Source organism: Camelina sativa, chromosome 10 (genome assembly GCF_030686135.1).
Source record: "Camelina sativa cultivar CO46 ecotype springtype chromosome 10, ASM3068613v1".
In the NCBI taxonomy this organism is placed as follows: Eukaryota; Viridiplantae; Streptophyta; class Magnoliopsida; order Brassicales; family Brassicaceae; genus Camelina; species Camelina sativa.
In genome coordinates, this window is record NC_141889.1 from 15,162,439 (window position 1) to 15,188,633 (window position 26,195).

Below are 26,195 nucleotides of genomic sequence, written 5' to 3' on the forward strand. Positions count from 1 at the left end.
ACGCTAACCACTCTTTTGTAAACCCAAACCGACATATAATTTTGTTTAATTGTAAAAACTAAACCCTAACCACATTTTTGTAAACCCAAACCGACATATGATTTAGTTTAATTGTAAAATCTAAACTCTAAGTATTTTTCTTATTTTATAAACCTAAACCAACATAATTTCCTTAATAAAAAATTTACATAATTGGTTTTATTAACTTGTTTTGTCTTTTTATATTAATTTTGATTTATTTTATAAATATGATATGACATGGCAATTTGTTGTATTTTGATTGGTTTTTTACTATTCGGTGAACGTGGTCGCCCATGAGGAAAGGACATGGTCTTGAACCAGTATAAAATAGTTGCTCACGATCGAGTCGCCATCGGTTGCATTACCTAAAGAATATAAACAGATTAAGCAACTCTACTAAAATACCATATAATAGCAATTTCATACCAAACCGTTGTAAATGTAATAACCGATCAGAACTGTTGTTTTTTTTTTTTCAGCAAAAATGATTTATATTAATGAATTGTGAAGGTCATTATACAAATAGCTTGTTAGCCATGCTGGAGGAAGAAATTGTTCAAAGTAAAAATTACTAGATGTACAACCATGCTTTGCTAAATTATGAGCTACTGAATTACAATCTCTTGGTGAGTAAACAAATTTACAATTCTGCATCTGTGAAGCCCAATACTTGACGTCAAGAGTGATGCTCTCTATAGATTGATCAAATGACTTAGTGTTTAGCATACTTGTGAGCGAATCATTATCCCCTTCAAATATCATTGAGTTGAAACCCCGAATCCATGTATGTTGGAGTGCTATTAGGAGAGCCTTGGCTTCCGCTTCTAGAGGAGACATAGCGTATCCTATGATAGTAGCTCCCCATCCATAAGTACTGCCATTATGATCCCGTAAAACCCATCCACATTTTGCTTGATGTGTAAGAGGATCAAATGCTGCATCATAATTACATTTTATTATACCAGGGGGTGGTCTTGTCCATGTCGTCCTTCTACTCCGTGTTCTGTCTTGTACTTGTTTGTTGGACAAGAAATGTACTCGCTGGCACCATTCACGCATATCCGATCGGGCTCGTATGACAATCGTGTTTGGATTTTCCTGTAGGCCTTCAAAAATAAACTTATTCCGAGATTTCCAAAGATGCCATAATATCCAAAAAGGAAGGAACTTGATGTTAGATGGCGTATTGTTGTTCTCATAAAACTCAAAAATTGATACCAATAGAGTGTCAGTGTTTACACTAGAGTAATATAAGAAATTAGCCTGTATATTGCTTTGTTGCCAAATTGAAGCAGCATAGGGGCATAAAAACAAGATGTGTTCTATTGTTTCATCATTCTGGAAGCACCTTGGGCATATTGGATCTAAGTTCATTCCTCTTGTCATTAACCTAGTCAATGATGGCAATGCTTTCGATAAGATTCTCCAAAAAAAGTGTCTTAATTTTGGCATAATATTAAGATGCCATATTTTTTGTTTCAAGGATATTGATCCATGTGGTCTTGGAGGCAGATTGTTTGGTGCGGTGATATTGTTCATTGCTAACCAATAGCCTGATTTTACTGTGTACTCCCCGGTCTTTGTATAGTGCCAAACTATTTTATCTGGAGGATCATTACGGGGTAAAAAGATTTTAGTGATGTGTTCCTGATCCTCCTCTGAAAAATGATAGTCTATGTGTTCTGCGTCCCAACATTTATATGTTCCCCGTGATATCATAAGATCACTTACACAGACATTACTATTTAAGGATGCACTATAAATTGGCTTTGGTGGGTTTGTAATCGTAACATTGTCAACATTTATGCGTATAGATTCACCATTACCTACTTGATAGCGGTACCCTGTTTTAATGAGTTTGAGACCCTCTAAAATAGAAGCCCAACCGTAAGATTGATTAGCCCTTTGTTTTGCATCAAGTATATGATCATCTTTATAATATCTTGCCTTATATATTCGAGTAAACAATGAATTAGGATGCTGGATTAATCTCCAAGCTTGTTTTGCAAGCAAGGCATCATTAAATTTTGCCAAGTCTTTAAAGCCTAGACCCCCTTCACTTTTAGAGTATTGCAAACGCTTCCATGCTATCCATGAGATGCCTCTATCCTTATTTCCTTTCTCCCACCAGAATTTTTGTAGTATAGATTCAATCTCACTAATAATTCCCATAGGTAATTTAAAACAGGACATAGAAAAAACAGGTAAAGTCATAGCAACAGATTTAATTAAAATCTCCTTCCCAGCTTGTGATAGAAAGCGACCACGCCAAGTGGATGTTCGTTCACGTACTTTGTCTATAATGTATTGGAACATCTCATTTTTTCGTTTGTCAAACTGTTCTGGTAATCCTAAATACTTACCTCCACCACCATGGTTTGGAATTTGGAGAATAGCTTTCAATCTATTTTGCAGTTGTCCTGGAACCCGAGAACCAAACGTGATCAGCGATTTACTTGTGTTTATTTTTTGACCAGAATAGTATTCATAGACTTCAAAAGCTTCCTTTATTGCTTTGCAATTCCTAGCATTTGCTTGACAAAAGTAAAGAGAATCATCCGCGAACTGTAAATGTGTAATTGGTGGTACTCCATTCCCTATGCGTACACCTCTGATGTCTCCATCTGCTACTCTTGTTTTGATTAGGTGACTCATAATATCAGCACAGAGGATGAATAAATATGGTGATAGGGGATCTCCCTGCCTTATACCTCTCTCTGGAACAATCATACCATATGGAGTTCCATTAATCAGAACCGAATAACTAACTGATCGTACTGAAGCCATTATCCAGTCAATCCATTTGGTTGAAAAACCAAATAAGTGCATTGTTACTTCTAAGAAATTCCACTCAACCCTGTCATAAGCTTTAGTGACATCAGTTTTGATTGCCATGTAGTTTTGTGAGACCCGCTTTCTTGTCTTGAGAGAATGCATCACTTCATGGGCAATCATAATATTATCAGTTACTAATCTCCCAGGAATGAAAGCTGCTTGAGTGTCAGATACTATGGAGTTTAAATGTTTTTTGAGCCTGTTTACTAAACACTTTGAAATGATTTTGTACAAAACGTTACAGAGAGCAATAGGCCTGTACTCGGAAAGCATTGTGGGTTCAGTAATCTTAGGGATTAAACATATATTGGTATGATTTATTCCTGTTTTCATGTAAGAAGTCTCAAAGAATTCTTTCACCTCTGAGCATACATCCGGACCAATGATGCTCCAATAGTGTTTATAAAATCCTGCTGTTAGTCCATCTGGTCCAGGAGCTTGGTCATCACCAATAAATGAGACTGCATCATAAATTTCTTCATTTGTGATATCCCTTGTTAGATCATTGTTTATATCTTCCGTGACAGTAGAAGGAAAATCACCAAAATCAATAGGTGAAACCGGTATTCGACTTGAAGAATAGACTTCAGAAAAATAGTTTTGAGCATGATCTCCAATGTCTTTGTCTCCTTCATAAACATTATTCTGGGAGTCTGCAAGTCTGGATATGTAGTTCTTTGCGTTCCTAGTTTTTGTGCTGGCATGAAAATAACTAGTATTGCGATCACCACAATTTAACCAACGATTCCTGCTCTTTGTATGCCAATAGAGTTCTTCGTCTTGATAAGCTTTAGTTAAAGCATCCTGCAATCGTGGTATGTGACGTCTGTGACCTCTGTTTGTGCTCTCCATGGCTAAATTTAGCTCTTTTTGCAGAGTTTCAATCCTTTTTGCTGAATTGATATTTGCCATATGTTTCCCTTTTGACATTGAGCGTCGACAGCTTGTTATTTGGTCACAGATTGTATAATAATTATTTGTTTTACATGAATTCCAGCCCCTTTCAACAATACTTGCAAAATCTTTAATTTCTGTTAATCGCTTATCAAAGCGGAAGGGTTTGGTTGGCATTCGATGAAGTGGTCTGATCGTTGTAAGTATTGGTTTATGGTCAGAACCATTAAACTCTAAAAATTCAGCCTCTGCATTGGGATATGATGAGATCCATTTTGAGTTCACCATAGCTCTATCTAGACAGCACTTGACTGTATACTGATGTCTCTCACCGACCCATGAAAAACGATCACCTTTGTGCTTTAAATCAGTCAAGTCACAAACGGATAACATGTGATTGAATCTCCTGAAAGTCCAGTCTTCTCTAGGAGGTCCTCCGATCTTCTCTCTGTTATTAGTTATTTCATTGAAATCCCCAGACAATAACCATGAGCCATGTCTAGTTGTTCCTATATTTTCTAACAAACTCCATAAATGATGTCGCTGGCTTGGAACAGGGTGACCATAAACGCCAGAAAAATAGAAAGCATTATTATTATGTTTGATGTGAGTATCAATGATACGATCATCTTTGTACAAGGTTGATAAGGTAACATTATCTACCCACATCATGGCTAAACCACCACTTCGACCACGGGGGGTTGAGTTACAACATTATTAAATCCTAATACATAAGCAAAGTCATGAACAATAGAACAAGAGTTTAGAGTTTCACACAAGAAAAGAACATGGGGTTGTAAAATACGACATAAACGTTTCAATCTACATTGAGTCAGCGGCGAACAGATGCCCTGACAGTTCCAGGAGACGACTCTCATGGAGGCATTGGGGGAACCGGCCCCCCCCCCCCCCCCGCGGCTCCGTTCGTCATCTGATCGCTGCAGGATCCCTCAGATTCCACCCTTCCTCGTTTCTTGATCTGGCTCAGGACCGCTAAATCCTCTTGAGCTTCGCATTGCTGATAGTAGAGTTCCACGTCTGAATTCTTCCTCTTGTTTATATTGCCAATTGCTATCTCACAAGCCATAACGTCGGAAGCCTCACCATTAGATGCGATGTTCTTACCCTTATTGAACTTCATTAGCAGGTAGCGAAGTCTCTCTGCAGTTAAGTCAGTGTCTTCAAAGACACTTGGAGAAGAGGATACATCGGATTCTGTGATCAAGAACTCTTTGGATTGACTCATCTTTTGGAGTCCAGGGATGTAACCGTCTGGTGCTATTGTCTGAAGGGTAGTTGTTGGAGAGTCGAACATGTTAGTGGTGTAGTTGTGTTCATGATCCTGGTCATCAGGGTCATTGTCACTCGGTCCATCGTCATGTGCGGGGTCATCATTTGGTGCATCGTCATCAGAGAAATCATCATGGTTCAGGGGACAATCCTTCGCATCATGGTTGAGCATACCACATTTTGAACAGAAATTCTTCAGACGCTCATAGCGAAACTTTAGCACTGTGTTTTCTCCTCCAGCAAATTGAAAATTCCTCTGGAATCTTAAAGGCAAATCTACATTCCAATTGATACAAATCCTAGCAAACTCTACCAGATTCCCATTCTCATCAAAATCAACATCAGCAACAGGGCCTATTCTCCTTCCTATGTAATTAACCATAGCGGATGTGAGATACTGTACCGGTATGTCACGTACCTGAATCCAGAAAGGAATGAACTTCAATTCTTCATCTGAGATGTTGGGGTACCATCGATGAACGGTTACCATCCAGTCATTGAAAGCCCATGGACCGCGGCGGAGCACCAGGTTTAATGTCTCCTCTGTTTTGAAGATGAAAAGAACTTTCCCATTACCCAGAATACGGCCACGGCACGAATCCGAGAAACCCCATATCTTGGGCATTTGACTTGAGATTGGACGGAGGTTCTGCTTCTTCGGATTGAGAATCGTGACAATCAGAGAGAAACGATTCGAATTTACTGCGTTTCCACAGAGTTCTGGTGGAAGGGGGATTGGGGCATCATTGATACCCAAATCGAGATTCTGCATGTTCTTGCGGATGTAATCACTCATATTTCTTGGTGGAGAGAAGAGAAGGACGAGTGAAAGGAGATTTGGTTGTGGCAATTGCTTCGATTGTTGTCGATATTTATAAGGTCGTTGCCATGGCGGTTTTCCCGAGCAGTTAACCAACGAGAAAAACGGGAAAAAACTGTTATCAATTAACTGAAACAGATTAAAACCGCCAAAACAATTCCCATCGAAAGATTTGTTTGTCGGACAGAAACTCCAAATCGGAGAAGGAGGAGGGCGAATTCGAAGATGAAAATCGCCCAGAAAATCGCCATCAGAGCGAAAGGATGCCATCATTTATTATTTTTTCCGATCAGCACTGTTGTTTTTCGAATCCCAACCCTTAGATTATTTGAAGATAATGCAGAAAACTTGTTTTCACCCGCGGTACACCGCAGAACTAAATTATAAATTATTATATTTTAAATAATAATTTTTAATATATTTAGTTTTCAAATTCTCAATTAATTAATTTATAATTTTGTTTAGAATGTTTTTTCTTCTTCTTCTTATATTTTATACAATTTAGAATTTAATTACATTATATTTGTTATTAGATAGAATATAAATTTTTAAAACACTTACTTTTGTTTTTATAATTAAATAGAGGTATATGTCTATATGGTATGTTAGTTTATATTTTTATGTGTATACAATTTTTTTATTTTTTGGAATATTAAGAAGTGTGTGTAATATTTTGTAGTTCATATACTAAATAATTTATAAGTTAATTTTCCAAACTATGACTACAAATCTATAGTACATAAAATAAACTAATAGTTTTAGTGTTGGTTCTATAGTCGAATCATGCAACATGTTTAAAGATTTTAAATTTGCAAAAACTCATTAGACGAAACCCGTGAAAATAAAATATAGTATGTGAGGCTAAAAGTCACTTTTTATCAAATCAATTTTTCAAATTTTTATCAAGTAAAGAACAATACATGGGTTCACGGGTTTGCTTCCAATGGTGAACTTATTCATTCACCTCCTTATCAAATAAGGAAATAAAATCTGTATACATTTGCAATTATGTTTATTACCTTTTAAAACACTTAGTTTCTATAAAAAAAGTTAGATATAAGTAAAATTAATTTGTTTATTAAATTAATTATTTAATGTCAATGGTATGCTTGTAAATAATGGTATGCTTGTAAATAAGTTTCAACTTCACGATATATTTCATAAATGTCTCAAAAGTATATACATATGAGGGAATCATATATAATGTCATATTGGTTGTGTGTGGAATTTTGATGCTAATACATTGAACACAATAAGCATGACACGGCAATGTTCTCGTAACCACTTGGCCTCATATTTTTATAATCATGAGAATCTTATAAACTTGTTGATCAAAATTATCGTTTGTCACATTCTTTTTTTTTTCTTTTATAAGAATATGAATATCATATCGATGTCACATTAATGTTATGAAACACAGATTTTCATTATAGCTTATATAATCATAAACCAACATATATTTTTTGTTCTTCTAATTATTTGAGTCGATTAAATTCATCAAACAAAAGAATATGTAAACAAATGAAATTGAAGGTTGCAGGAGAATCTAATAAAATTTCATATTTTCCCATAAACCGCTAATCTTTAAACAAACAACTTAGCACGTCCTCTAATATATTTTTGGAAGTGCCAACCACGAACCCAAGTTGAGAAGATTATATAATAATTATACACAAAGAAAGACTATATATAAAGGGCGTTCAGGTTCAAGTATATCATAACCAAAAAACAAAGAAACAAATTAAAAGAGCAGTGATGGGATCCTCAAGAACGATGGGATTAGGGCACTGCATGGTTTATGTTGTGGTTCTAAGTGCCATTGCGGCTACAGTGACATCACACCCTTACTCATCCCCGCAAGCACCACAATACAATACTCCAAGCCATGAACACAAATCACCTTACCCACCAAAAAAGTATTCCCCATACTACTCTGCATCCCCACCACCTTCACCACAATATAGAAGACAAGGTCCTAAGTACACACCACAACCAAAACCATACGTTTACAGTTCTCCACCCCCACCAACTTATTACTCTCCTTCTCCTAAGGTTGACTACAAGTCTCCCCCACCTCCATACATCTACAGCTCACCACCTCCACCGTACTACTCTCCTTCTCCCAAGGTAGACTACAAGTCTCCCCCACCACCATACGTCTACAGCTCACCACCTCCACCATACTACTCTCCTTCTCCCAAGGTAGACTACAAGTCTCCCCCACCACCATACGTCTACAGCTCACCACCTCCACCATACTACTCTCCTTCTCCCAAGGTAGACTACAAGTCTCCCCCACCACCATACGTCTACAGCTCACCCCCTCCACCATACTACTCTCCTTCTCCCAAGGTTGACTACAAGTCTCCCCCACCACCATACGTCTACAGCTCACCACCTCCACCATACTACTCTCCTTCTCCCAAGGTAGACTACAAATCTCCCCCACCACCATACGTCTACAGCTCACCCCCTCCACCATACTACTCTCCTTCTCCCAAGGTAGACTACAAATCTCCCCCACCACCATACGTCTACAGCTCACCCCCTCCACCATACTACTCTCCTTCTCCCAAGGTAGACTACATATCTCCCCCACCACCTTACGTCTACAGCTCACCCCCTCCACCATACTACTCTCCTTCTCCCAAGGTTGACTACAAATCTCCCCCACCTCCATACGTTTACAACTCACCACCTCCACCATACTATTCTCCTTCTCCAAAGGTTACCTACAAATCTCCCCCACCACCATACGTCTACAGCTCACCACCTCCACCATACTACTCTCCTTCTCCCAAGGTTGCCTACAAATCTCCCCCACCACCATACGTCTACAGCTCACCACCCCCACCATACTATTCTCCTTCTCCCAAGGTCACCTACAAATCTCCCCCACCACCATATGTCTACAGTTCACCACCTCCACCATATTACTCTCCTTCTCCAAAGGTCACGTACAAGTCTCCACCACCACCATATGTCTCAAAGACGCCATACTATTGATTTTGAATGGTTTCATCAACAATAAATATGATTCTAATATTTTACTTTTTGTTTTTTTTTTCTTGCTTCTTATGATTTTGTTCCTTTGTTTTACTATCTTTTTATGTTTTTTATTTAACCAAAATAAATTGGCATTATTTTTTATGAATTTTTTTGTTTGATACTTGTCCCAATTGACTCGAAATTTTTAATATATATGTTTTACTATTCGATGATAACAATTAAAATTTGGTTATCTTATTATATAAATTTTTTTTCCAAAGTTCACTCACATAATGGCGACAAATGTAAACATTCTCGACTAGATATTTTACCATGTGTAAAACAAATAAATTATTTTAATATTATTAAAAATGATAAATGATAATCATAAGAAAATGAAAAAAAAAAAAAGAGAGATAGTTATGAGAAAATTCTATGTATATTTGTAATAAAATTCGAAATTACAAAATTGTTTACATATTTAAAATTTATATTAATAATACTACAAAAAATGGATAACTTTCTTAAAATTAGGCTGAGGATTAACGTAATTATACAATTAATTATTAATTCCAACAATATTAAACATTCACATCTATATAAACAAATAGTTTCATATTTTTGCACCAAACAAAGTAATTTATTCAGAAACACCATTCTATTTATACATTTTTGGAGGCATTTAGCAAATAAATCCTGAAGTTGAAACTTATTTATAATTATGCCATTGTGTTTTTAAAAATGAAAAATAAAAACAAAATTTTACAAAACCAACGATTGCTACAAGATTTACTATATTCCTTTCTCAAAAATATCTAATTTCCCTCTTTTTGGAAACAACCTAACAACTAATCAATAAATATTCATTAAACAAATAAATTATTTTCCAAAATAACAAATATCATCACTAATATTTGCTACCACTCCACCGATTTTGGAAAAAACCTAATGACGATTAACATGTAGTTACTCTACACATTCAATTTTAAAATTCCATCTCAAAGATCTTCTCCCTCCAATACCTGTACAAATCAAAACAAAGAAACAAAGTTAAATGTGTTGTTAAAGTTTAGAGAAACAAAAGGTTGTATTCTCTTCTTCTTATTAATGATCAATCGAATAAGTACATTATATAGTAAAGGATAAAGTCCTAAGTACCATGGATTTCCTAAACTGACTTAGAATAAGAGGAGGTGGCCGATGGGCCTTATGGACTTGGACATATGAATGGGCCGGTTATGGAGATTCATCCTAATTGATTTACAACACTCCCCCTTGGATGACATAACCGTGCAAATGCTAAGGAATCACTATAATACGCTTGGGGATGCTGCCTCATTAAAACCTTACCAGGAAAACCCATTGGGACAAAACCATGGTGAAGGAAAAAGAGTACAACACGTATTACTCCCCCTGTTCCAAGCTTCACTAAAAGTCCTTAAGTCTCTGCATTCTAATCTGGTCTGTGAGCTTCTTGAATGTCGATGTCGGTAATGACTTGGTGAATAAATCGGCTGAATTGTCGCAAGACGGAACTTGTAGCACTTGAACTTCTCCGGCCTTTTGTATTTCATGTGTGAAGAAGAACTTCGGTAAAATGTGCTTCGTCCGATCTTCCTTGATATATCCTTCCTTGAGCTGTGCGATGCAAGCTTTATTGTCTTCATATATGACGGTTGGTTCCTTGTTATCGGCCATGCCACAATCTGTCCTAATATGTTGAGTCATCGATCTCAACCAAACACTCACGGTTGGCTTTATGCATAGCCAAAATCTCTGCATGATTAGATGAAGTGGCCGCAATGGTTTGCTTCATTGAACGTCATGAAATTGCTGTACCACCGTTCATAAACACATAGCCGGTTTGAGACCTAGCATTATATGGTTCCAATAGGTAACCTGCATCAGCAAAACCAACTAAACCTTCTTTGTTAAGGTTAGTATAAAATAAACCGAAATCTAATGTTTCTTGTAGGTAACGCAACACATGTTTGATACCGTTCCAGTGTCTTTGGGTCGGACAAGAACTAAATCTTGCTAGGAGGTTCACGGCAAAACAAATGTCTGGTCTACTGTGGCTAGCCAAAAACATTAACGCTCCTATAGCACTGAGGTATGGCACTTCCGGACTGAGAATTTCTTCATCGTCCTTCCTTGGACCAAATGGATCATTATCCAAATTTAAAATTCTCACAACCATTGGGCTAGGCAATGGGTGAGCCTGGTCCATATTAAATCTCTTGAGTACCTTTTCAGTATATGCCATTTGATGCACAAGGATTCCATCATTTATGTACTCAAGCTGCAATCCCAAACAGAACTTAGTTTTACCTAGGTCGTTCATTTCAAACTCTTTCTTTAAATGTTCAACTGTTTGGGCGATTTTCCCAGAGGTTCCTAGGATATTCAAATCATCCACATATATTGTTATGATTACAAACCCTTTGTTTGCAAACTTCTTTATAAAAATACATGGACTGATGGGATCATTCTTATAGCCTTCTTTGGCTAGGTACTCACTTAGTCTATTGTACTACATACGCCCACTTTGTTTCAGTCCATAAAGGGATTTGTTTAGCCTTATGTAGTATTGTTCTCGAGAACCACTCTTATCTTTGAGCTCAATACCCTCTGGTAATCTCATATAAATCTCATTATCCAGTGGACCATATAAATATGCAGTCACTACATCAATTAGCCGCAAATCAAGTTTTGCTCTTATAGCCAGACTTATTAAAAAAACTAAAAGTCGTTGCATCCATCATAGGGGAGTATGTCTTCTCATAATCTATCCCTGGTCTTTGTGAGAATCTGAAACAACCTGACCCGTTTTTTTAATAATAAATAATAATAATATAAAAAATTATGACTAGTGGTCCCATAGCCACTAGACATCTAACCACAATCACAAACAACAGCGGAATAACAATAACCAACTGAACCAATAATCCAATATTAATCCATAATAGAATAACCAACAACCAATCCTAACCATTTCAATGTCGAACAAAAGGAAACCAAGGAACCGACAACCTAATAAGTTCTAAAGACCCAACTCTAGCAACTAGCAATGCCAGACAACATCCAATCGAGTCCCTAGAACATCTTCCTCTTCATTGCTTTGATTCCACGATCACACTTTGCCTTTACCTGCACCACAAACACAAATTGAGATGCATGAGTATTTGGTAAATACTCAGTGAGACAATCCTTTCATCTACTGGGCTATACACACAAGCAATAAGATCTCTCATGCCACAAACAACAACAATAAAACAAACCAGGAACATGAACAAGTGACCCGACACGATCCGGTTACTGTCAGAATGGTGTCGACCGATACCAGAAGGTGTCGACCGACACTGGACATCTGGTGTCGACCGACACCTGCTCGACATCTCCGAAACCCTAACGGTGTCGACCGACACCTCCACATGGTGTCGACCGACACTCGCTAAGTTCCCGAGCCGTCCTCGCGTTAGTGTCGATCGACACCACTGTCGAGCAGTGATTTCCTTCGAACAGAACCTCCGAATCTCGCCTCCAAACTTCTCCTCTCCGTCCCACACAATCCCAGGAACAAATGCAAGCCTGAGGAGCTACGAAAAACTCATAAACAACCAAAAACAAACAACCAAACAACACACAATATCACAGAAACAGAGATATTAGCTTAGATAAGCCATGGTCATGCACTCACCTTAGCCAACAAAGAGATCTAAGCCCAAAGGACGAAGCTACCACCACAGAAACCTTCCCACCACGTTCCTAACCTTGGATCTTCACTCTCACAGCAAGATCTCTCCAAAAACGCCTTCAAAACTCACAAACTCTCACAAGAATCTTATAAACTTGTTGATCCGTTGTGTTAAAAGAAAAAAAACATATGATACAGCAATAAAATTATCGTTTGTCACATTCTTTTTTTGTTTCTTTTATAAGAATCTATATTATTATTTTTGAAGTACATTTTAGTTTATGCCCTTCAAGTTTTGCTTATTTAATATGTTTTATTTACAACATTAACCCCTAACAATTTTCCTAAAACAATATTTCGTAGAAACTCAATTATTGGAACTATTTAAAACTACCTAATTTGATATGTTTATTGCCATAAATCGCTGGACAACATCTATATAGTTCGATTTTTCTACGGCAACTCTACACATTAAATTTTGAATCCCATATAAATCTTCAAACATATTTTAATAGATCTTTAGAGAATAAATCTGTTAGTTTTCCTAAATTATCTAGGCTTAATTAATAGTTTCCATTTAATATTTTCTACATTTATTGAAGGTGATAATATAGTTTGCCTAAATTATCTCGGCTAAATTAATTGTTATCTATATTATTATTTTTGAAATACATTTTGGTTTATGCCCTTCAAGTTTTGCTTATTTAATATGTTTTATTTACAACATTAACCCCTAACAATTTTCCTAAAATAACATTTCATAGAAACCCAATTAATGGAACTATTTAAATCTACCTAATTTGATACGTTTATTGCCATAAATAGCTGGACAACATCTATACATATCAATTTTTTCACAAATAACTCTACACATTAAATTTTTAATTCCATAAAAATCTTCAAACCTATTTTAATAGATCTTTAAAGAAAAATCTGTTAGTTTCCCTAAATTATCTCGGCTTAATTAATAGTTTTCATTTAATATTTTCTACATTTATTGAAGGTGATAATATAGTTTCCCTAAATTATCTCGGCTAAATTAATTGCTATTCTCTTTTAAACACCATATATATATATATATATATATATATATATATATCTTAACATTTTTGAAGTACATTTTTGTGTCATCGTCTCTTATCTTTGTATCCAAATAAGTCTCAACTAAATTCTCTACAATTCTTACAACCAAACACAATTATTTCTTATCTTCTTTATTTGATAATATTAATTTCCTAAAATCTATCTACCTAATTTAAATCTATATGTTAGATTAAAATATAATTCTCCTTTCACTTTTATTTAAATCTTATATTTCATTATTTTAATTGTTATTTAATACAGAAAGTTAATAAAATTTTAGATTTTTTCAGTATATGATGTGATTTGAATTTTTATAAACGGATATATATTTTTAAAATTGTCTTACTATATTTGTAACCAAACAAGTATATATACATATAGAGCTCGGAATACATTTTTGGAGTACAATAGGGTGTCATCACTTTTTGCCAACTTCGGGTCTGGTTTTTAACTAAAATTATAACCGGTATAATTATTCGGATCCTCCTTAAGGTTGCCAAATATTTTGGGCCCGTTTTTAATCCATAGCGTACTTATTTACATCCAATTAATGTCAATTATTGCCAATTAATGCCCATTGTATCTTATGAAAGATCTAATTTGCAAGACGAATTTCTAGGGCCGAGTTTGACAAAAAGAATTGATAACACAAATTATGTAATCACGTCTTCTTAATCACATCCCTATGATATAGCAACTAATTCAAGATGAGTACATCTTAGGAAATATCTAAGTTGTTTAATAAATGATTGCATATTTCGTAAGATCTTATTAGCTTTAAATATACACTATTAATCCAATAATATCAATTGAGAATCATAATAACATATCATTCAATCCTAAATCATAACTAACCAAATCGTAAAATGTATATTCTAAACTTGCAAATCAAGAGTTTCTACAAAACTTTACATACAACCGTTAACAGTATATATATAGATGCAATTCACCATCTACAAGCACCTCAAAACCATACAAGCACCTCAAAACGATTAAAGTATCATATCAACAAAAATAATAGATCTCTGGTGTACCACGGGGTAAAACCTAGTATATCTATATATATAGATGCAATGCATAGTAACATGATATGTTTACTTTTATAACAATGAATTTTAATTGAAAAATTGAAAATGAAAAAAAATAATTTTAGATACATTAAACACATAAAATAACTATTACTTCTCACATATTTCTATATTATTCTACATATAAAAACACAATCAAGCGGTGTACCGCGGGTCAAAACTTAGATAACATAGTAACATTTATATTAAAAAAAAACTTAACCTTTTTATTTAAAATCATATATGAACATTAAAATCGTCTCGTAAATTCAATAAATAGTTATAGGTATATAATTTAAAAATTAATAAAACAACAGCAAAATAACAAACAAATGTAATATACGTATTTTAAATATTTAAAATTTTAAAAATATAATCTCGCGGTATACCGCGGATATGAATATCATATCGATGTTCAACATATAAGAGGATACAACGCACATGGACAATCTCCTCGCGGACACTTGAAGATATGAATTCAACATATATTCATTATAGCTTATATAATCATAAACCAACATATATTTTTTGTTCTTCTAATTATTTGAGTCGATTAAATTCATCAAACAAAAGAATATGTAAACAAATGAAACTGAAGGTTGCAGGAGAATCTAATAAAATTTCATATTTTCCCATAAACCACTAATCTTTAAACAAACAACTTAGCACGTCCTCTAATATATTTTTGGAAGTGCCAACCACGAACCCAAGTTGAGAAGATTATATAATAATTATACACAAAGAAAGACTATATATAAAGGGCGTTCAGGTTCAAGTATATCATAACCAAAAAAACAAAGAAACAAATTAAAAGAGCAGTGATCGGATCCTCAAGAACGATGGGATTAGGGCACTGCATGGTTTATGTTGTGGTTCTAAGTGCCATTGCGGCTACAGTGACATCACACCCTTACTCATCCCCGCAAGCACCACAATACAATACTCCAAGCCATGAACACAAATCACCTTACCCACCAAAAAAGTATTCCCCATACTACTCTGCATCCCCACCACCTTCACCACAATATAGAAGACAAGGTCCTAAGTACACACCACAACCAAAACCATACGTTTACAGTTCTCCACCCCCACCAACTTATTACTCTACTTCTCCCAAGGTCACCTACAAATCTCCTCCACCACCATATGTCTACAGCTCCCCCCCTCCACCATACTACTCTCCTTCTCCAAAGGTAGACTACAAATCTCCCCCACCACCATACGTCTACAGCTCACCCCCTCCACCATACTACTCTCCTTCTCCCAAGGTTGACTACAAGTCTCCCCCACCTCCATACATCTACAGCTCACCCCCTCCACCATACTACTCTCCTTCTCCCAAGGTAGACTACAAGTCTCCCCCACCACCATACGTCTACAGCTCACCACCTCCACCATACTACTATCCTTCTCCCAAGGTAGACTACAAATCTCCCCCACCACCATACGTCTACAGCTCACCACCTCCACCATACTACTCTCCTTCTCCCAAGGTAGACTACAAATCTCCCCCACCACCATACGTCTACAGCTCACCCCCTCCACCATACTACTCTCCTTCTCCCAAGGTAGACTACAAATCTCCCCCACCAACATACGTCTACAACTCACCCCCTCCACCATACTACTCTTCTTCTCCCAAGGTTGACTACAACTCTCCCCCACCAACATACGTCTACAGCTCACCCCCTCCACCATATTACTCTTCTTCTCCCAAGGTTGACTACAAATCTACCCCACCTCCATACGTCTACTTCTCACCACCTCCACCATACTACTCTCCTTCTCCCAAGGTTGACTACAAATCTCCCCCACCTCCATACGTTTACACCTCACCTCCTCCACTATACTATTTTCCTTCTCCAAAGGTTACCTACAAATCACTCCCACCACCATATGTCTACAGCTCACCACCTCCATCATACTACTCTCCTTCTCCCAAGGTCACCTACAAATCTCCCCCACCACCATACGTCTATAGCTCACCACCCCCACCATACTACTCTCCTTCTCCCAAGGTCACCCACAAATCTCCCCCACCACCATATGTCTACAGCTCACCACCTCCACCATATTACTCTCCTTCTCCAAGGGTCACATACAAGTCTCCACCACCACCATATGTCTCAAAGACGCCATACTATTGATTTTGAATGGCTTCGTCAACTACAAATATGTTTGTAATAATTTACTTTTTGTTTTTTTTTTGCCTTGCTTCTTACGATTTTGTTCCTTTTTTTTACTATCTTTTTATGTTTTTTATTTAACCAAAATAATTTGGCATTATTTTTTATGCATTATTTTTGTTTGATACTTGTCCCAATCGACTCGAAATTTTAAATATATATGTTTTACTATTCGATGATAACAATTAAAATTTGGTTATCGTAGTATATAAAGTTTTTTTTTTCAAAGTTCACTCATGTAATGGCTACAAATGTAAACATTCTCGACTAGAGATTTTGCCATATGTAAAGCAAATAAATTATATTTAACAATATTAAAATGATAAATGATAATTATAAGAAAATTAAAAAAAATAATAAAAAAGATTTAGTTATGAGAAAATTCTATGTATATTTGTCAAAAAGATCGAAATTACAAAATTGTTTACATATTTAAATTTTATGTTACTAATACTCTAAAAATGGATAACTTTCTTAAAAGTAGGCTAAGGATTAACGTAATTATTAGTTCCAAAAATATTAAACATTCACCTCTATATAAACAAATAGACCGTTTCATATTTTTGCACCAAATAAAGTAATTTATTCAGAAACACCATTCTTATTTTACTAGTAAAAAAAAATTTCGGTTAAATTTATTTTATAATTTTTAATGAGATTGCCTCATTTTTATCAAAATAAGACTACAAAAAGTTCTATAGGATGTATCATACTCTCTTCTCTTATTGTCATAATATGTTTCCTACCATTTTCTTACGATAATTGCGGTAAAAATCGATCATTTTTTTTTGCATATAGATAAATAATATACTTAAATAATAATATATATTTGTATGTAAAAATACATTTTTAGTGGTAACTAACCAGAAGAGAAGATCAGAGAAAGAGACATGAAAATAGGAACGTATGAAATGTACTATATAAAGAGTGGCTTGTGGTAAGTGGTGACGTTTGGTGTTTCAACATTGTGTATTGATGCTATAAATGTGAGTTACATGCTTATTTTGTTTTGTAGATAAAAAAAAACATATAGAGAAACCTAACATCATTCTTCCCATCTGGGAATCCTTTCTAATTTTTTCTTCTAACCACATGTCGAACTCCGCTTGTTGGAACTCCTTCTATCTCACCCACGTCATGGGTCCCTTCCATGTTATGAGTTCTGCTTGGGAGAACTGGCACAATCGTTCCTTCCTATGCAAGAAAATTGAAGGCTATTACATTTGACACATGTGTTAATATAGCAGAACTAAACTAATATCTAGCAGCAAGAGAACTAGATATCTCACTAGATCAACAGCAAAAATGTTCATGAGGCTTAAAATTGCTTACTTTGAACGAACCCTTGCGCGCATCTTGATTGTCTATGTAAGCGTAGCCATATCTTACAGTAGCCACCTTCAATTTTTCATTTAATTCTTCTGTATGTTCCTTTATACCAGGAATGTGTCTCATGACCTGCAGCGTGCCACTCATGATCTCTTTCGCCAGCTTCAATGCCTTCACAGCTTCGAGTTTTTTCAGCAGCTCAAGTCCTTTCATATGTAACTAAACTTTTTCCCTTTGTGAAATAACACCAAAACTTTAACATTAGTTACCCTTCAAGTGAATGATTTTATACACAATAGCAAAAACCTACCTGATATTGTTCTGCCAATCTCTTCATTTCTTCATAAGCTATGTTTTGCTCTTTAATAGCCATTAAGTTTCGCTAACCAGAAGAGAAGATCAGTGGAAGAGACAGAAAATAGGAACATATGAAATGTATTATATAAAGACTGGCTTGTGATAAATAGTGACGTTTGGTGTTTCAACGTTGTGTATTGATGCTATAAATATAAATCGTAAAGTTTTACATCCATGTAAAATGATTAATTAACCGACCAAAACAACAACATCAAACAACATTAAACGGTTAATTAAACAACATTAATCGGTTTTCATCAAATTTTGTTACAGTCTCTTTGTTTATTTCACATCAGTAAAAATTAATATTTCATCATGTTTATTAGCATATAGTGTTATATAGTTAGTTAGTTAGTTAGTTGAATATCATTTAATCCCAAGAGAAACTTTTTTACTCTATCCCCCTGTTGAAGATTTTTCCACAAACCAGCAGCATTGCATTCGCACTTACCACAACGGCACACCGGAAGCTCAACATATCTCTAATATTCCTACCAGAGTGTTACAAGACGAGTGTAATAGGTAGTCATATCAGACACAACCTGTTGAACATTGTTCAAACATTCCTCAATCTCAAACACTCGTGGAGCATCATCCTGTTTAAAACGAGCCAGCACATTCTTCCAAATACCTTGTGAAATTGTCACAAGTTTCACCACTATATTTGTAACTAACCTTTGTTGAACCTCAACAAAAGAGCGATGTCTATCTCCTGCACAAGAAACTTCACAGAGCTATTTTCCCGCTATAAAATAACACCAAAACTTTAACATTAGTTACCCTTCAAGTGAAATAACACCAAAGCTTTAACATTAGTTACCCTTCAAGTGAATGATTTTATAGACAGGTAGCAAAAGCCTACCTTATGTTGTTCTGCCAATCTATTCATTTCTTCATCAGCTTTTGTCCTTGAATACCCATTAAGTTTTGCTAACATGAAGAGAATATCAGAGGAAGAGACAGAAAAATAGGAACGTATGAAATGTACTATATAAGGGTGGCTTGTGGTAAATAGTGATGTTTAGTGTTTCAACGTTGTGTATTGATGCTATAAATGTAAAATATATTAAAATAAATCGTAAATTTTTACATCCATGTAAATTGATTAATTAACCGGCCTAAGCAACAACAATAAACAACATTAACCGGTTAATTAAACAACATTAACCAGTTTTCTTCAAATTTTGTTATAGTTACTTTGCTTATTTCACATCAGTAAAAATTTATATTTCATCATGTTTATTAGCATTTAACGTTCTATAGTTAGTTAGTTGGTTAGTTGAGAATCATTCAATCCCAAGCGAAACTTATTTACTCTATCCCTCTGTTGCAGCTTTTTCCACAAAGCAGCAGCATTGCATTCACACTTACCACAAGTGCACACTCGAAGCTCAACATAGCAGATGCACTTTGCTGAACATTGTTCAAACGTTGCTCTATCTCAAACACTCGTGGAGAATCATCCTGTTTAAAACGAGCTAGCACATTCTTCCAAATACCTTGTGAAATTGTCACAAGTTTCACCATTATATTTATAACTAACCTTTGTTGAACCTCAACACAAGAGCGATGTCTATCTCTTGCACAAGAAACTTCACAGAGCTATTTTGCCTCTGTGAAATAACACCAAAACTTTATCAGTAGTTACCCTTCAAGTGAAATAACACCAAAGCTTTAACATTAGTTACCCTTAGACTGAATGATTGTACAGACAGTAAGCAAAAGTCTACCTTATGTTGTTCTGTCAATCTCTTCATTTCTTCATCAGCATTGTTTTGCTCTTGAATAGCCATTAAGTTTCGCTAACCAGAAGAGAAGATCAGAAAAAAAGACAGAAAAATAAGAACGCATGAAATGTACTATATAAAGAGTGGCTTGTGGTAAGTGGTGACGTTTGGGGTTTCAACGTTGTATATCGATGCTATAAATATAAAAAATATAAATGTAAAGCATAATCTTTTACAACCATGTAAATTGATTAATTAACCGGCCAAAGCAACAACATTAAACAACATTAACCGGTTTTCTTCAAATTTTGTTACAGTTACTTTGCTTATTTCACATCATCATGTTTATTAGCAGGTAACGTTATATAGTTAGTTACTTGGTTAGTTGAGAATCATTCAATCCCAAGGGAAACTTCTTTACTTTTTCCCTCTGTTGCAGTTTTTTCCACAAAGCAGCAGCAATGCATTCACACTTACCACAATGGCACACCGGAAGCTCAGCATAGCTCTTGTATTCCTCCCAGAGTGTTACAAGTCGAGTGTAATAGGTAGTCATATCAGACGCATCCTGTTGAACATTGTTCAAACGTTGCTCAATCTCAAACACTCGTGGAGCATCATCATGTTTAAAACGAGCCAGCACATTCTACCAAATACCTTGTGAAATTGTCACAAGTTTCACCACTATATTTATAACTAACCTTTGTTGAACCTCAACACAAGAGCGATGTCTATCTATTGCACAAGAAACTTCACCGAGCTATTTTCCCTCTGTGAAATAACACCAAAAGTTTAACATTAGTTACCCTTCAAGTGAAATAACACCCAAGCTTTAACATAAGTTACCCTTCAAGTGAATGATTTTTACAGACAGTAAGTAAAAGCCTACATGATGTTGTTATGCCAATCTCTTTATTTCTTCCTCAGCTTTGTTTTGCTCTTGAATATCCATCAAGTTTCGCTAATAAGAAGAGAAGATCAGAGGAAGAGACAGAAAAATAGGAACATATGAAATGGACTATATAAAGAGTGGCTTGTGGTCAATAATTATGTTTGGTGTTTCAACTTTGTGTATTGATGCTATAAATGTAAAAGATATTAAAGTAAATCGTAAACTTTTACATCCATGTAAATTGATTAATTAACCGAGCTACGCAATAACATTAAACAATATTAACCAGTTAATTAAACAACATTAACAAGTTTTCTTCAAATTTTGTTACAGTTACTTTGCTTATTTCACAACAGTAAAAATTTATATTTCATCATGTTTATTAGCATGTAACGTTGTATAGTTAGTTAGTTGGTTATTTGAGAATCATTCAATCCCAAGAGAAACTTCTTTATTTTATCCCTCTATTGCAGCTTTTTCCACAAAGCAGCAGCATTGCATTCGCACTTACCACTAGTGCACACCGGAAGCTCAACATAGTTCTTGTATTCCTCCCACAGTGTTACAAGTAGAGTATAATAGGTAATCATATCAGATGCACCCTGCTTAACATTGTTCAAACGTTGCTCAATCTCAAACACTCGTGGAGAATCATACTGTTTAAAACGAGCCAGCCATTCTTTTTAATACCTTGAGAAATTGTCACAAGTTTCACCACTATATTTATAACTAACCTTTGTTGAACCTCAACACAAGAGCGATGTCTATATCTTGCACAAGAAACTTCACAGAGCTATTTTGCCTCTGTGAAATAACACCAAAACTTTATCAGTAGTTACCCTTCAAGTGAAATAACACCAAAGCTTAACATTAGTTACCTTTAGAGTGAATGATTTTACATACAGTAAGCAAATGTCTACCTTATGTTGTTCTCTCAATCTCTTCATTTCTTCATCAGCATTGTTTTGCTCTTGAATAGCCATTAAGTTTCGCTAACCAGAAGAGAAGATCAGAAGAAAAGACAGAAAAATAAGAACGTATGAAATGTACTATATATATATAAAGAGTGGCTTGTGGTAAGTGGTGACGTTTGGGGTTTCAACTTTGTGTATCGATGCTATAAATATAAAATATGTAAATGTAAAGCATAATCTTTTACAACCATGTAAATTGATTAATTAACCGGCCAAAGCAACAACATTAAACAACATTAACCGGTCAATTAAACAACATTAACCGATTTTCTCCAAATTCTTTTACAGTTACTAACCTTTGTTGAACCTCAACACAAGAGCAATGTCTATCTCTTGTACAGGAAACTTCACAGAGCTCTTTTCCCTTTGTCAAATAACAACAAAACTTTAACATTAGTTACCCTTCAAGTGAAATAACACCCAAGCTTTAACATTAGTTACCCTTCAAGTGAATGATTTTACAGACAGTAGGTAAAAGCCTACCTGATGTTGTTCTGCCAATCTCTTTATTTCTTCCTTAGCTTTGTTTTGCTCTTGAATAGCCATTAAGTTTTGCTAATCAGAAGAGAAGATCAGAGGAAGAGACAGAAAAATAGGAACGTATGAAATGTACTATATAAAGAGTGGCTTGTGGTAAGTGGTGACGTTTGGTGTTTCAACGTTGTGTATTGATGCTATAAATGTAAAAGATATAAATGTAAAATGTAAAATTTTACAACCATATAAATTGATTAATTAACCGGCCAAAGCAACAACATTAAACAACATTAACCGGTCAATTAAACAACATTAACCGTTTTTCTTCAAATTCTATTACAGTTACTTTGCTTATTTCACATAAGTAATAAATTATATTTAATCATGTTTATTAGCATATAATGTTATATAGTTAGTTAGTTGATTAGTTGAAAATCAATTAATCCGAAGAGAAACTTTTTTACTCTATCCCTCTGTTGCAAATTTTTCCACAAAGCAGCAGCATTGCATTCACACTTACCACAAGTGCACACCGGAAGCTCAACATAGCTCTTATATTCCTACCAGAGTGTTACAAGACGAGTGTAATAGGTAGTCATATCAGACGCACCATGTTGAACATTGTTCAAACGTTGCTCAATCTCAAACACTCGTGGTAGTGAATGATTTAACATTAGTTACCCTTCAAGTGAATGATTTTACAGACAGTAAGCAAAAGCCTACCTTATGTTGTTCTGCCAATCTCTTTATTTTTGCATCAGCTTTGTTTTGCTCTTGAATAGCCATTAAGTTTCGCTAAACAGAAGAGAAGATCATAGGAAGAGACAAAAAAATAAGAATGTATAAAATGTACTATATAAAGAGTGGCTTGTGGTTAGTGGTGATGTTTGGTGTATAAATGTAAAAGATATAAATGTAAATCGTAAACTTTTACAACCATGTAAATTGATTAATTAGCCGGCCAAAGCAATAACATTAAACAACATTAACCGTTTAATTAAACAATATTAACAAGTTTTCTTCAAATTCTGTTACAGTTACTTTGCTTATTTCACATCAATAAAAAATTATATTTCAACATGTTTATTAGCATGTAACGTTATATAGTTAGTTAGTTGATTAGTTGAGAATCATTCAATCCCAAGAGAAACCTCTTTACTTTATACTAAGAGGATCTTAACTATCTAACTAACATTCCCCCGCAGTTGGAGCGTAGGTGAAGCGGAAGAGAGAATGTTCAGACTGTCCCGAAAGTCCAACAACAATGGAGTTGGTAGTCCTTTTGTGAAATGTCCGTGAACTGGTGAGTAGAGGGAACATGGAGCACATTTATCTCACCAATAGCAACCTTATCGCGAACAAAATGAATGTCAGTTTTGATATGCTTTGTCTGTTGGTACTGAACAGGATAGGAAGACATGTAGACGGCGCTGACATTGTCGCAATACAAGAGTGTTGCTTTGGGAATGGTAATGTGCATTTCACAGATAAGTGTACACAACCATGTAGCTTCGGCAACGACGTTTGCAACACCCCAATATTCCGCTTCAGTACTGGACTGGGACGTGGTTGTTTGGCGCTTGGCGGACCACAAAACGAGACTATCACCAAGAAAAATGCAATAGCCAGAGGTAGACAGTCTCGTGGTGGGACAGCCGGCCTAGTCAGCGTCCGTGTAAGCAACCAGATCAGTAATGGACGAACAATGAATCTGTAGACCGTGAGAGATAGTTCCCTTGATGTAGCGGAGGATTTGTTTTATAGCAGTGAAGTGTGACTCCCGCGGATCGTGCATGAACAAGCACACTTGTTGGACAGCATAAGCAATGTACGGGCGGGTGAATGTAAGGTATTGAAGAGCGCCAGCTAAACTTCAATAGAGCGTAGGGTCCTTGACCGGAGCGCCGGCGTCGGCTGCAAGTTTGGCTTTGGTATCCACGGGTGTAGTACTAGTGTTGGTGTTGCTCATAGCTGCTCAATGGAGTATGTCAGCGGCATACGGAACAAACAATGTTAGTAGCAACTGGTCGGGGTACAAGATCCCACGTACGCCTTTTAATTTGAACATTGTGCTCTTGTGTCATAGCGTCATTCCAAAATGGATCCTTAGCCGCTTGTACATGCGACGTTGGTAGGGGAGAGATTATTTCTGTATGGACATATTAGAATTCGTGATTTGGTGATACCACTTTTACTACGGGTGACCATCGGATGTGAAGGGGGAATGACATTTGTGACTGGTGGCTCCACTAGTGGAGTGATGGTCAACTGGGGAATGGGAAGCACTAGAATGATCTGTTTAGGCACGGGAACCGGTGTGGAAGCGGTAGAAGAAAGTGCCGAAAAAAGAAACATCGATTCATCGAAAGTGACATGACGAGACAATAGGATTTTTTGGGTTCAAGTCGGTCTTATTAAAAGAAATATTGTTTGAAGAAAGAATGCGATAAAGATTATCATTGCCTGGATGACCGAGGTGACGATGCCATAGTTGACAACTTGGAGGAACTGAAACAAAATCTTGGGGAAACGAGTTGGTGTTCGGAGTCACACACTAGAGAGGGTGTGGGTAGGATGCCATTACCAACGTGAGTGACGTTGGCCGAGGATCCATTTCCCACAACGACACAAGGTAAATGACTCGAACCAAAAGGATGAGGGAGGATACCTGGTTGAGAGGTGATATGGTTGGTCGCGCCGGTGTCCATGAACCAAGGGGTGGCATTGGGGTCCTGTAGTGTCATGGTCTGGAGTGCATTCGTCAGTGCTGGTGGGAGGTAGGTCAATGGTGTGGTAGTCTGTGCTACGTGAGCCTCATTGTGTTGGCGAGGTTGATGAGCGACATGGTTGACCGGTGGTGCCGAAGGATAAGCCATGTGGGGCGGAGGTCCGTAGTAGTGACGAGGAGGTGAGAAGTATGGTGGTTGGTACGGCGGATAACCATATCCCCATGGTTGATTGTTGTACGACTAGTGGTTGTTGTGTCGACCTCTTCCTCTGTTATGGCGACCGCCACGACCACAACCTCTCTGTGCGCCATGGTTGTTGTATCCAGATGAAGAACCATGCGACGAGTGTTGATCGGTGGTGGTGTAGAGGATGTTTCACGATGATGTGTTTGATGGTGGGCTAACGGCAGGTTTCACATGCGTCGAGAGACAGTCCTCCTCCAATTGTAACATTGAGAGAGCGACGGTGAAAGAGGGGTATGGAGTCTTGTGCTTGATCACGTTGATGATGGAGTCGAATTTGTTCGTCAGACCGTTCTGCAAGTACATGACGAGCTGACGATCGGTAACAGGTGAGTTGACGTTAGCGAGGAGATCAGAAATTGTCTTAAGGCGTTTGCTATACTCTGCTACGCTGGAATCGCCAATCGTGAGGGTCCGCAGTTCTGTGTCATAGTGCATAGCGCAGGCTTCTTTGTTGTCGCGGAAGAGCTCTTCGATGGTGAGCCAAAGCTCACGGTCAGTAGCCTTGGTCTTGAGAACAGTGTCGAGGATCGATTTGGAGATGGTGCCGTAGATCCACATTTTAACTAGGCCATCGTGTTTTGTC

General features: G+C 36.4%; 3 protein-coding genes across 3 annotated transcripts; 2 read left to right on the forward strand and 1 right to left on the reverse strand.

Moving 5' to 3' along the window:
- The first annotated feature begins 7,565 nt into the window (after positions 1 to 7,565).
- On the forward strand, positions 7,566 to 9,014 carry LOC147936172 (uncharacterized). Its single transcript, XM_087470750.1, has one exon. It carries the CDS (start codon positions 7,616 to 7,618, stop codon positions 8,864 to 8,866), a length of 1,251 nt encoding a protein of 416 aa, XP_087326876.1. The 5' UTR covers positions 7,566 to 7,615; the 3' UTR covers positions 8,867 to 9,014.
- A 6,469-nt stretch (positions 9,015 to 15,483) lies between these two features.
- Positions 15,484 to 17,052, forward strand: LOC104719124 (uncharacterized). Its single transcript, XM_087470749.1, has one exon. It carries the CDS (start codon positions 15,535 to 15,537, stop codon positions 16,840 to 16,842), a length of 1,308 nt encoding a protein of 435 aa, XP_087326875.1. The 5' UTR covers positions 15,484 to 15,534; the 3' UTR covers positions 16,843 to 17,052.
- Positions 17,053 to 25,741: 8,689 nt separating this feature from the next.
- Positions 25,742 to 26,170, reverse strand: LOC104720435 (uncharacterized). Its single transcript, XM_010438339.1, has one exon. The coding sequence runs from the start codon at positions 26,168 to 26,170 to the stop codon at positions 25,742 to 25,744; it is 429 nt and encodes a 142-aa protein (XP_010436641.1).
- Between the last annotated feature and the right edge of the window lie 25 nt (positions 26,171 to 26,195).